The following is a 12,636-nucleotide window of genomic DNA, read 5'->3' as shown; positions in this document are numbered from 1 at the left end:
GTGCGCACACGCACACACACACACACTAATCTATTCTGTATAGCAATCCCATCACCCCATTTTATAGAAGAGGAAGTAGGTGCTCAGAGAAGTGAAGTGACTCGCCCCAAGTCATACCTAGTAATTAATTGGCAGAGCTGAAACTTGAATTCAAGTCTACCTGACTTGAAAGCCTTCCCAGGACACACAACTTCCTTTTATGACATAACAGCAATAACACTGAGGGCGACTTCGTGCCAGGCTGTGCCAAAGTGCTTTCTGTGCACGATTTCCTCGACTTTTCTCAAGTTAGTACTATTAACAGACCCATTTCACAAAGCAGGGAACCGAGGCTCAGAGGGGTTAAGAATCTTGCCTAAGGTCACACAACCAGTAGTGAGTGGCAGAGCCAGGATTGAGTCCAAGGCTGCTACTCAGCAAGGCTTGGGTTCTTAACCATAGCACTGCTTGTTTCCTAAGCCAGGTGGAAGCCCTGAAGGACATAAGGACTGGAGAAATAGAAGGGTAGTAGAGACTGAGGCAGGGAGTGGGAAAGTAGAAGCTGTTCATTCAACATTCAAGCCCTATCACTCTGGAGTCAACAGCCCCTCTTGGCTCCTCCTCCAGCATCTTAGAGTACCAGCCAGGTGCACAGGCACATGCTGAGTTCCTTTAAGGGCACACTGGGGACTGGTGTGTTAGCATCCAGCATCAGGGGGCTCCCTGGATGACCACCTCCTAGTACTGTTACCCTCCCAGTCTGCCAAACTCCCCAATGAGATTGCCTGACTCCCCAGCCCACTTTCTGCTGAATAACAAGCGCTGCCTGCATGTTGGGGTTGTGAATGGCTTGGTCAAACTCAAGTAGAAGATCCTTAAGGATGAAAAGCATGCCTTTCTCTTCTTTTTTAAACCCAGGAAAAAACTGCTAGGTAGAGCCTGGTCTCAGTAAAAATTTACTGATAGTCAAAGAGCATTAGGGGTCATTTTTAGTTGTCTAACTCTTCATCAACTTGTGTGCATCCTGCCATGGAGCTTGCTCTCATTTCCAACAAAGAGTCTATTTATAATTAAAGTGCCCTGCTAATGGATAGGGCATGAGGAACTCCCAAAGCAATCTAATCCTCCTCACCTTCCCTGGGTCTGTGTCTGTGGTCGGAGCTTGGTTAAGATGCCCAGATGATGCATGTCAGGTGGAAGCTGGCCTTGAGGATGGATGACATGCTCCTCATCTCCCATGACCAGGGTGCCTCTCTGCCCAGAGCACCCACTGCGTGAAAGTTGTCATGGGAACACTAGAAAACGACACTAGATTTTTTTTGTCCTACCTGGCAGGATTGAATGTGAAGCTTGCCAGTGTGCTTGGAACATGTTTAGTTTAAAAAAAAAAATAATGCCCAGTGCCAACTCAGATCCCTGGGAAACTGAGTGGGCGTTTCCTAAAAGGAAAGAGTGACCTCCCAGCAGACCACTTGACAGGGATGACCATCCACAGCTTCCACTCAACTGAGGTACACGCAAAATAGATGCCGCTGCTGCTAAAGGTCTGTGCAGCACTTGCTCTGCGGGAGCCCTCTGCGCGCCCACTGCATTTTCACAATTCCCCTGGAAGTGCCCATTTTACAGATGTTGAAACTGAGGCTTAGAGGATGAGTCACTGGTTCAAGGTCTCAGCTCAGAAGTGGCCAGGTTGAGATTCAAACTCAGCTCAACCTGACCCCTCAAATCCAAGTTCCTACCCACTACACTCTACGGCTGCCCTAAATTAAAATGCGATGTTGCTCAATCCTTCCCTCAGGGCAAAGAGGAAAAGGAAGAGGATGGGTTAAACGATTGCGGCTGGAACTTTGGAACTTCCCTTGAAGTTTTAAAAAGAAAAAAAAAAATTTTTGTTCTTGGAACAGAAATCCAGTTTAATTTTTTTTAATCGGCTAACATCTAGTCCAGAATAATTTTCTATCACACATTAAAGCCAGTTTTTATCTATTTAAAAATCTTAATATCTGAAATCTAGGTCTTATGCTCAAAGTCCAAATTTCAGGTCCATTATGTGAGTAGTTGTGCTCCAACTTGGGAACTTACTGTTGCAGAGTTCTAATCCTAGAAAGCCCTCAGAACATGCTCTTGGTGCCATCATGACCATTTTTTGCCGTATGTACATATCACCTGAGCTATCATGTACTTAATGTCTCCTTACATTACTCAGCTTTTTTACTGAAGTGAAATTATTGTAAAAATGAATACCACCGTCTTAAATGAATAATCACTGTCACCTGCCAGAGATAAAAACTAACTCAAAAAAACAAAAAACAACAACAAAACAAAAGGAACCCTGTTGTTAAGTTCTTGTTAGATACTCTTGCCTGCCTGAAGCTCCAAGCCTGAGGCAGGCACTTTGTTAAAAAGGGAAATTAGCAAGTGATGGGGAGGTGTTAAAGACACACTGGTTCCATAAGAGACTCTCCTTGTCATAATCAGAAGGATCAGAAGAGAACAGAAAAGGGAAAGTGATTCAAGACTATTGTGCGTCTTGTCTCTGTAATCACTCTGTCCCCTTATCATTCGAGCCACCACAAGCGGTATGAAACCCACCTTCTGGGAAATGATGACCTAACTCAGTCCTCTCATTTCAGAAACAAAGACTCTGAGGTCCAGAGAAGCTGAGCCTACTTGTGCCCTGTCCCCAGCTAGCAAGCTCTGGTAAGAACCGGCTTAGAAATAAATGCTGCTAAAGAAATTCAGATGAGCATTTAAGAGTCCTCCAAAGAAAGCTCCCACTCCTTGATGTTGAGCCAAGACAAAGCTCACTGTCTTAGGCTCTTAATGCCTGGGCACAAAGCATTTAGAGACTAACAAGGGAAAATTGGTTGTCTTTTCTGATGCCCTCTCCTTCAAAGCTCTCCAATAAGGCACCATCAAACAACGGAAGGTGGTGACTCTTCACCATGTCTCTGTGGTTGACACTTAAGCTACCGTCAATTTTTTCTTCTTCAAACAGTCCATTTTGTTCTTCACAGTGGTTTCAGATCCCTTTAGCAAGACCACACCCAGAAGCACACAAGGCAACCACCAACCAGCAAGGAGGATGGCCGACGAGGTCTGTGAAAATGAACCAAGACTGCTAAAAGCTAACAGGACGTTGCCATGCCACGCATACCCCTCCCCTACCTGTGTGAAGTCAAAAATAAGAATAGTCTTCACTAGCGACATTTAATTGTCTTCTCTGTATTTGCCTGGGGTCATTCTTGACACGCCTGCGTCACTTGGCGATTATGAAATGTTAGCATTTCAATATAAGGTAACACAGTTGAGAACAGAGCTTGCACTGGCCCCATGTCAGGGCCAGAAAGCACACAGAGGGAAGCCCATCACTTAGCCTCTTGGCCATCAGGCCCACCTTCATCTCTTTCCACCCACAGGCTGGTTCCCTTTTACTTTCTGTGACTTCTTCCTCCAGCAAGACTCCAAAAGTTCCCAATCTGACCATTTTTGGCACCTACTAAACATTTAACTATGTTTTTCAAGGCCCTGACATAGGTTCTCAGTTTTATTTAACTCAATCAGGCTGCCAACTTCTAGTGGTATCCACGGAAACAGTACTCTTGGGGAAATGCTCTATTTCTCCTTACCATTTTAATTATCAGCTCTGCTGCAAATTAGATCTGCAGAGCTCTTTCTGAGATGATGTCAGAAAGACATCATGGTAAGGGATGTCACCCACATGTATAGAAGTTTGTGTCTATCCATTCTTTGTGGGCTTTTTTTTAACTCTAACAAGGATCTCATATCAAATATAAATAAGACCTCGCACCTGGATCTGCTGGAGCACAGGCCAAGGGAAGGGCCCACTAGCCCAGTAGCCCTCAGGTGAGGTCACTGCGTGCAGCGTTCTGGCTAAGTTTAATGCGGTTCACTTTGAACACCCACAAAATAGTGCTGCTTACAAACTCACTCAGAAACATGACTGGCTTAAGCCAATATTGTGGTGTGGCAAGAGGTCAAGGCTGAGCAAGTGGGGGCCAACATTTTGGGCCTGCCTCCTAATCTCTCTGAATCTCTGTCTCCTCAGCTGACAAAGAGCACAGTCCTTACCTTGCTCAGCTCTCTCAACTGGTACAAGTTTCGAGGGCGATAATGCATGTGAAATTAATTGTTATTTGAACACCAGGTGGCATTGCTGTGATTTCAGTGAGCACAATGAAGAAGAGAAGGGATTCTCTGATTGAAACATCCCTTCCTCCACTTCTCTGCATCCCATGTGCACACATATATATTTAAACTGGTTACATCGTGTATATAATTATGTTCAACTTTTTTTCCTCTTTATTTTTTCCAGGAACACTACGATATTTCTATTTGCTAGTGTATAATGGCTCAAACGATGCCACTGACCCCTGTGCCAGAGGCCACAGTACATGGAGCCATTCCCTCATCATAGGTCAGAGAGATTGTTGACTTTTCTGGCTGTCATAAATAGGTAGGAAAGGATGCTAGACTGGAATCAATTAAACTTCAAGCTTTGGCTCTGCCATTCCCAGATGTGTGATCCTTGGAAAATCACTGAACCTCTCTGACTTTTGGTATCCTCATCTGTAGAATGAGGATAATTATACTTAGGAGAGGCAAAGAATATAAAAATGCTTTTAAATCTATAAAATGCACATACATAAAACATGGACATTATTGCAAATAATGTCATTACGAACACCTTTGGACAACTGGCTTTTTTCCCCCAACAGCTGGAATACTGGGTTCACAGATTTGATCCTTTTATGTCTTTTGATATGCTCTGACAAGTCCCCTTATTCCACACAGAAGTGTATTATTTCCTTGCAACACCCCCAGCATTGGGTTTTATCAAGTCTTTAAAATATTTGTGACGTCAATTAGGTATGAAACAGTACCTTACTATTATCTGCTTTTTTCATTTCTATAATTTCTATTGGAGTGAACATTTTCAATAATGTTTACTTTCATAGTTCCTTGTGTGTGAACTGTCTATTATTGCCTTTTTGTCCATTTGTCAATGGACATCTTGGAGTGTTCTTTTATATCTGTATAAATTATTTATATGACAAAGATATTAATCTTTAGTCTGTCATTTCTATTTCAAAAATCTTTTTCAATGTATTAGCCTACTTCTGTTGTCTAAAGGAGCACACTAAACATAAAAGCAATCTTGTTTGCTGACACAGCATCATATAGTGTATTTGGGCTGATTAGTACTCAAGATTTCCAGGCACAACGAGGATGCCCAGTGGAAACAAGCAAGGAAGAGAAAGAGATTGGACAGTATCCGGAAAAGTTAGAGAAACCAGGATGTCTAGCCAGGAGAAGACAAGCACCTAGGGGAAATGTGTGCATGTATGCACGTGTGTGTGTGTATGTGCAGGTGTGTGTGGAATAGGAGTAGATGGGGAGAGCACTTTTTAAATATTTAAGGGGATAACACATGAGAAAGTAGTACTGTATACTATCCAGCTCCAGAAGGCAACGTTACAATTAAGAAAGGATTCTCATGATACATAGGGAACAAAGATGGAACGTACAGCCTTAAAAAGTAATGAGCGCTCTGTCCCTGGGGGTGTTTAAACAGAAATCGAATGGATCCAGCAGCAGATAAGAACTGGGCTCCATGTTCTCAATAGGTCTTTCCCATTCTGAGGTTCTCTAATGCAATGAATGACCCTGGGTCATTTCCTGGAGGCTAGTTTTGTTTGTTTGTTTCATAAATCCCCGGAAAAAACCTGTTTTGCTACTCCTTTCCTCCTCATCTTAAGAGCCAGAAAGAAAAAAAAGTCCAGTGAATTTACCGTTAAGGTTTTGGTTCAGCTCCAATTAATTGAAGTTTACTAATAATCCAACTGCCTTCTCGCAAAAGGACACAATGGCCCAGGGAGGTGCTGGCAGAAGGTCCAAACACAAGTATTTCTAGACTTACAAAGACCCACTCCTTTTCCAGCCAGACAACGGTTCAGAAGTCTTTCTTGATTCATTTGTGACATAGCCTCTTTTAAGCTAATAACCTGTGTCAATTCCCCAAAAGAGGAAGGCATTAGAAACCACTGATCTCCATTCCTGATAGTCCATCAGCCAACACAAGAATAAATGACAATGCAATCACAGAAATTTCCTCATTTTGTGTGTGACCTGTACCCATTACCAGCACTGACAAATTATGGAAAGCAGCTGCATGCATACATCACAAACGAAACAGCCCTTCCTCATACACACACGCCATTAATAACAATTACATGTGCACAGGGCTTTGTAAAATTAGGATATGATCAGTAATTTATTTTCATTCAGTTGTTATGAAAACAGTGGCACTGGTCCAGGATTTTATAGACAATCGCAGAGTGTCTTGAGAAAACGACACAATTTGCAAATATCCAGATGGCAGTCAGGGCCTTCCAGTTATTCGTTTATGTGGAAGGCTGGGTGGTTAATGTAGATAAGCAAAATGACTAATTGCAGAACTAACAGTGTCAACTCCACAGAGCTGAGCATGCAAAATTCTGCCAAAGACCTGCTCCTTGGTCTTGAGAAACACAGAACGGAAGTTATCAAAACCCTCCCAAATGGAGGCTCGCAAACCCCACTCCTGGCGGTCACAGCCACTCTATGAAGTGGGCTGCCAGAAGCACTGACTAATTGTGGGGTCTCCTGCTCAGACACTCAGAATAAAATGGACCTTTGACTGTGAGGCAATTTGCTCCTGCAGGCGGGTTCATCCTTCATGTGTTATGTGGTGAAGAGAGTAGTGATTTAGTCATTTAGAGGCAACGTGATGTGGTTGGGAAAGTACAGACTTCAGGGTCAGACTGGAGTGTGAGTCTTGGCTTCTCCAGCTAGCAGCTCAGCCATTCTTGAAAGCAACTATCAGCTCTGAGCCTCAGTTTCTTCCTCTACAAAAAGGGGCAATTACACCAACCTCAGACTGTTGTGAGGATGATTAAAGGAATTACAGTAAGGCCCCTAACGTACTGCTGTGCATAAAACAGCATTCGAGAAATTAGGATGCTGATCATGTTTCTTAAAATTGCTTTAGAAATCTTCTTGAGATGCAGAGGTCTTGATGATCATGGTATTTACTGAGCACCTACTATGTGCGAAGCACTGTGCATGAATCATCTCATTGACCCTCACTATGGTTCTAGGAGGTAGAACTATCATCATTCCCATTGTACCACTGAGGAAACTGGGGCCTAGAGAGGCACAGTAGCTGGTCCAAGGCCACACTACTAGCAGGCGGTAGAGATGGCATTGGGACCGAGGCAGCCTTATTCCAGAGTGGATGCCCTGAACGGCCTCAAATGTACATGTGTAAAGTCAACGTAATTTCCTCTAGTAAACCTATTCCTAGTTCATGTACATCTTGGAGACCCAAGACCCCCAAGAGACTTTTCCACCAGAACAAGCCTCAGAATCATGGCCAGATGACCATAACCAGATTCTATCAGCAAGTGGTGGCCCTTACCTGGGTAACTCCGTGTGGCTCCCCACCCAGCAAGATCTGAGGTCACATGATTCATGGAGTCTATTTATTTAGTCATCTGAAGAAATCCCAAGATTCTAACTGCAACAACATCTTGGAACTACTTCCATGCAGTTGGTTGTATATGTTGTAAATTCAACACTATATGATACAGATTCCAAGAAATGTATAAGTTACTGGAAGCCAGTTGACCCCTTCAGCTCTCCAGCTGGCATGCAAGGAGTACAGCCCCAGGTGCATACAATTTTAAAATACATGTGCGGACTGACTGGGGCATAAATTATGGCAAGGGCATAGGGTTCACCTCCCCCTTAAGAACTGAAGCATGAAAGGTACCTCCTCAGTTATATAAATTACTCAAGATTATATACTTAAAAGAAAATATTTTAAAGGACTTTACATGTCTAAGTTTTTCATCCTCTTCCCCCCGCTTTTTCTTCAGAGGTAAACACTGTTAGATGCCATAAGCTACGCTGGTATTAAATGCTGAACTAAATCCATTAGGAAACCTGGCATTAGGATCTTGGCTCAACTGCTGATTTTCTTCATGGCTTTCTGGAAGTCACCTCTCCTCAGTGTCTTTATTCAAAAAGTGGGGAGACTAATAATACCTGCTTTATGCTAATCTTACAACAGGGCTGAAGTCTCAAGTGAGACACTAGATGTGGTACCTAGAAAAGGAAAAGAACTCCATCATTTCTACGTGCATGTCATTCCCAGGGCCACAAAGCGCTACTTACTGGCTGAGTCAAAAAAAAAGAACATATAATTTTTGAGAGACAAAGGCAATGATTACAAATACCATTAACTAAATCTGGCCTAATCCCAACCAATATCTGAGATAGTGAATCTTACAACCAAAAGTAAGCTGTCCATCGAATTGTCAGACACATTATAAGAAACAAAATAACAGATACATCTCTTTGTATTTTCATTAAAAATGACAGGGACATCAAACTCTTAAAAGCTTCTCACCATGCTCCAGCATACTTAGCCATCTAGCATCCTTAACATATCCACTCATTTGAGCCTTCTTTCACTAAAAGCAAACCTCACCATGGGGAAATAGCGACTTTTAACTTACAATCAGTGTAACTTATTAGCACTAACAGCTTTCCTTTTAGTGACTTGATCAGGTGTTCAGAGCACGTAACATGCCTAGATGAACCAGTCCCTCCTGGCACGGGAAGTAAGCGCTCAATAAATATGAAAACAGATCAACTGAGCAAAGCAGCGTCAATAATCAGAAGAAATAAGCTTAAGGATGCTCACGTGATACCATGTTTCTCTGTGAAAGTCTAGAGCCATGGACTAAGATGGACTAAGCTCCTCAGATTTCACAGTTAATGATTAGAGCCGGAAGGATCTAGCTAGTTATGAGTATTAAAATTAAACATTTGCAACCCAACTCATACACCATGCCATAAGAAATACTAGATTAAGAAGCAGTATTATATTAATATCATAATCCACGTAGAATATTTTTAATGTTTAAAATAGATATTTTAAAGAAAATACATTTTAAAAATACATCGTTTTTTTTCTTTCACTGGAAACTATCATTGAAATTTTAAAAAATTATAAAGCACTAAAATCTCAAGTAGAAATTTTGTTATGATGTGCTTTAAGAGAATGTTCACTGCTGCATATTTTTACTCAAATGTATGGTATCAGATGCACATCAATGACACTCGCCCCTTCCCCATGAGCCTTTCCCCAAGTGGCCCTCCCCAGCAGGCTTGCTGCAATGACAAGAACAAATGCTAGATGGCACTTGCCCATGCAGCACTGTCCCCACTGTCCTTCCTATAGAAAATTCCGAAGGAACGGCCATTATACGTCTGAAGGGCATAGGTGCTTTGCTGCAACTGCCTTTGAAGGTCAAATAGGACTTTGCATAGGCCAGTTGTTTTTTATTATAATCACATTCTTTCTGCAAAGAAAATGATCAATCTTAAAAAATTACTTTCATAGGCATTAACAGTCAATTCATAGTTTATAGACAAGTATATAATCATATTTTTCAAAAGACTTTCAAAAACAGTAACTAGAGTATGCTGTTTTTTAAACAATTAGAAATACTGACGACACCTGCTGGTAGAAAATATATTTTAGTTAATAGAGAAGTGAGGCCTACAAGGGTTGCCTGTGTTTTGCGCTGATAATGAAACCAGAAAACTAGCCCCCAAACTCACTTAGGTGTCTTTTTCCAACTTTGTCTACTGCCATTGTCAGGAAGTGATACGTCGTATCAATGAGGCTAGAAGATGGACCAGACATTTCTGCCTCAGGAGATACAGAGCACTAGAGATACTTCTACTCTGATTTAAACACTAAAAAAAAAAATCTCAATGGTAATATCTGAAAATATTTACCAACTACTTCCAAAATTGTTCCTCCTTGATCCTTACTCCCACACTAGGACATCCCCACAAAAGGAAAATAAGTCACATTCTATAACCCGGATCCAGCTACCGTGAAGAGAATCAATATTTGACATTTGGTGATATTTTTCTTTCATCACATTTGTGATATACAGATATATCTGTATTCTAAGTATAAGAATAAGAATAAGAAAAGATTAAGCAGATGAGTTTTACCTAAGCCTTTAGCCAAACTATTAAAAAACACAAGACTAAAGTGATAGCAAGAAGGGACTAGAGTCCAGAGCTATTTTCACTATTCTTTTCTTTGACCCACTTCAATTTATTAATTGAACTTGATTATGCTTTGCTTCCTTCCAAAAGGGACCTGAGGAGGCACTAGCTTCTCAGCTCCTACACTCATTAAATTATGAAGTTCCCATTGAAAAATCATTATATCCATTCCAAGCCTGAACAACCTGAATTGTAGGCAGGTGCTGTCCTGTCAAAATTTAAATAAGAGTCCAACACCAGGAGGGCCATCACACTTTCACAGCTGCTGGGAACAAAAACTCTTTGTGAAACTACACCACTGAGCTGCGGGGTGGGGTGGGGTGGGGGTGAGAAGTCAGTTTGCACTGGGCTTACAGAAAGCTGATTACAACCAGAGACTGTTTGGAGTTTTGTCAGCTTGAAGCAGCTCTTGTTAGAGGCAATGAATCTTTGATGCTGTCCTCCCAAATATATATAATTCAGTGAGCCTAGTGCACATAGCTGAGCAGACCCAAGAGGGGCGGGTGGAACCCCCAAGAATGCTGTGACAAGACCGGATGCACACCTGCCTCCAGACTTTCCCCAGTCATAGTGGGAGAGAGTGGACGTCTCCCAGATACACACATGAGCAGCAATGATGAGCTGGATCCTTTGGATTCCATGATAGCTTGGCCACAGCAAAGCTGTGATCTAGTGAAAGCAACCATATTCCCTAAGACCCTCAAAGAAAGAGAGGGACACTTTCTCCTCTAGCTGAACCCAACCTTTAAGGCCGGTGAGATTTTTGCCAGACGTGTAACACACGGGAGGAAAAGGCAGACTAAACAAGTCGGGAGGACTCCCTCACATCACCCTCCAGGCACAGGAAAGTTCTCAGAAAGAGAAATATTTCCAGTGTTCCCAGACAGCTTCCCACCACCCCGAGTTTATTTTCAGGATCCATGTGGGAGACAGATTACTCATTCAGCCCCCAGATTCCCAGCTGAATGATCCCCACTGGCCACAGGTGACAAGTAGAGGTGCCATGTCCTGTCTTTGCTGCCAAACAGCTGCAAGGCCAAGCCTAACAGGTGAGATGTCCTGAGGGGTCCCCAAGAACCTCCCCTAGCTCCCCCAACCCAGGGAAGAGGAAACCCACGCTTAAAGGGTATCTCTTCCCTGACATCGGACCGGCTGATACAGTAGGAGAAAGTCTCTCTGCCGGGTCTAGACAGAGGCTGGACAGTCTGAGAGCCCTGCAGGACGCAGGAGAGAGGCAGGGGCAAGCAGGCAGCTGCTCTCTGGCCAGGAGGAAGAGGCACAGGGACACAGGAGGCGGCTCATGCTTCATTCACAGAGAAGGGGAGAGAGGGAGGCCGAGAGACTGAGACAAGAGTGAGAGATGGAGACAGGGAGACACAGAGTGTGTGTGAGAGAAAGAGAGAGGAACACACAGAGTGAGAGACGGAAACAGAGAGACAGTAACCCAGGGAGGGAGCCGAGAGTAAGAGATGCAGGGAGGGAGACAGACAGACAGACGGACGGACCTAGAGAGGTCCAGGGGGAGGCCCTACCTCAGCGTCCTTGGCCGGACTGCTGGCCGGGGGTACCTCCAGGCTGCAGTTCGCCCTCTTCACCGTGAGGTAGAAGGGATAATCCTTGGCCACCATGGCCGCTGCCGGGCCTGCCCTTTGGGATGTCACCGCTGACCCGAGGCGACCACAAAACTCCCAGGCAAAAGGGGTCCCCAGCTCCACGGTGCCGGGCAGCGGCGGCGACGCAGAGACTGACAGCCGGCTTCTAGCCAGGCGGGACCCGACTTGGGCGCAGCGGCGGCAAGGGGGCGGAACCGCGGCCGGGCACGCCCATCTGGGGCGGGGAGGGGGCGTGGCTCCAGCTCGGCCCCGCTCCGACACCTCCAGCGAGCGCTCAGGTGCAGCCGGGCCGAAGCTCCTGGGTGCGGCGAGGGGCGATCGGCGATCCCACGCGGGGCCATTCCTGCCTCCCGCCCTCGCCCCGGGGCCCCCCGGCCCAGTGACAGCTCCACTCGCGCTTCCCGGCACTGCCGTAGTGGAAGAGGCGGCGGGTGGAACGGAGGCTAAGGCGAAGCTGGGCGGCGGGCAGAGAGGAGGCCCCGGGCGGGGGAAGCGGCCTGGGGAAAAAGCGAGAATTTTAAAAGCCCACAGTAAGAGGACGCAGTATTTTGTCTTGGTTTATTGTCAGGCCAGTCTCCCTTCACACATTTTTTCTTTTTAATGAACGTCATTGGAGTATAATTTACAAATATAAGATGCTCCCATTTTAAGTGTATACATTTCGTTGAGTGCTGACAAATGTAAACACTTGTGTTACCACCTCCACAATCGGGACACAAAACATTTCCACCAGTTCCAGGGAGTTCCCTGGAGCCCCTTCTCTTGCGCCCATTTTAAAGTATGAAGAGGCTGGAAAGAGGCTGCCTGCCACACAGAAGGGTAATCTGACAGCGTCTGTGCAGACAAAGCTGTGCAGCGGTGACCTGGCTCTACCCTGCCTTTCTGGAGA

At 44.4% G+C, this 12,636-nt stretch overlaps 1 protein-coding gene across 3 annotated transcripts in view; it reads right to left on the bottom strand.

Moving 5' to 3' along the window:
• ARHGEF3 (Rho guanine nucleotide exchange factor 3) overlaps nt 1-12,636 on the bottom strand; it is a 284,344-nt gene that overhangs the window by 53,691 nt on the left and 218,017 nt on the right. Inside the window, exon 1 of one of the 3 annotated variants that reach the window (XM_046674017.1) lies at nt 11,667-11,891. The exons of the other annotated variants lie outside the window; for them this stretch is intronic. Within the exon in view, the coding sequence (XP_046529973.1) occupies nt 11,667-11,762 (96 nt within the window). The 5' untranslated portion in view covers nt 11,763-11,891. Of the gene's footprint in view, nt 1-11,666; nt 11,892-12,636 lie in introns of those variants that run through there. 3 annotated transcript variants of the gene reach the window in all.

The sequence above is a fragment of the Equus quagga genome, chromosome 1 (assembly GCF_021613505.1).
Source record: "Equus quagga isolate Etosha38 chromosome 1, UCLA_HA_Equagga_1.0, whole genome shotgun sequence".
Classification (NCBI taxonomy): domain Eukaryota; kingdom Metazoa; phylum Chordata; class Mammalia; order Perissodactyla; family Equidae; genus Equus; species Equus quagga.
Note: the sequence above shows the minus strand (reverse complement) of the source record. Positions and strands in the feature narration are given on the sequence as shown.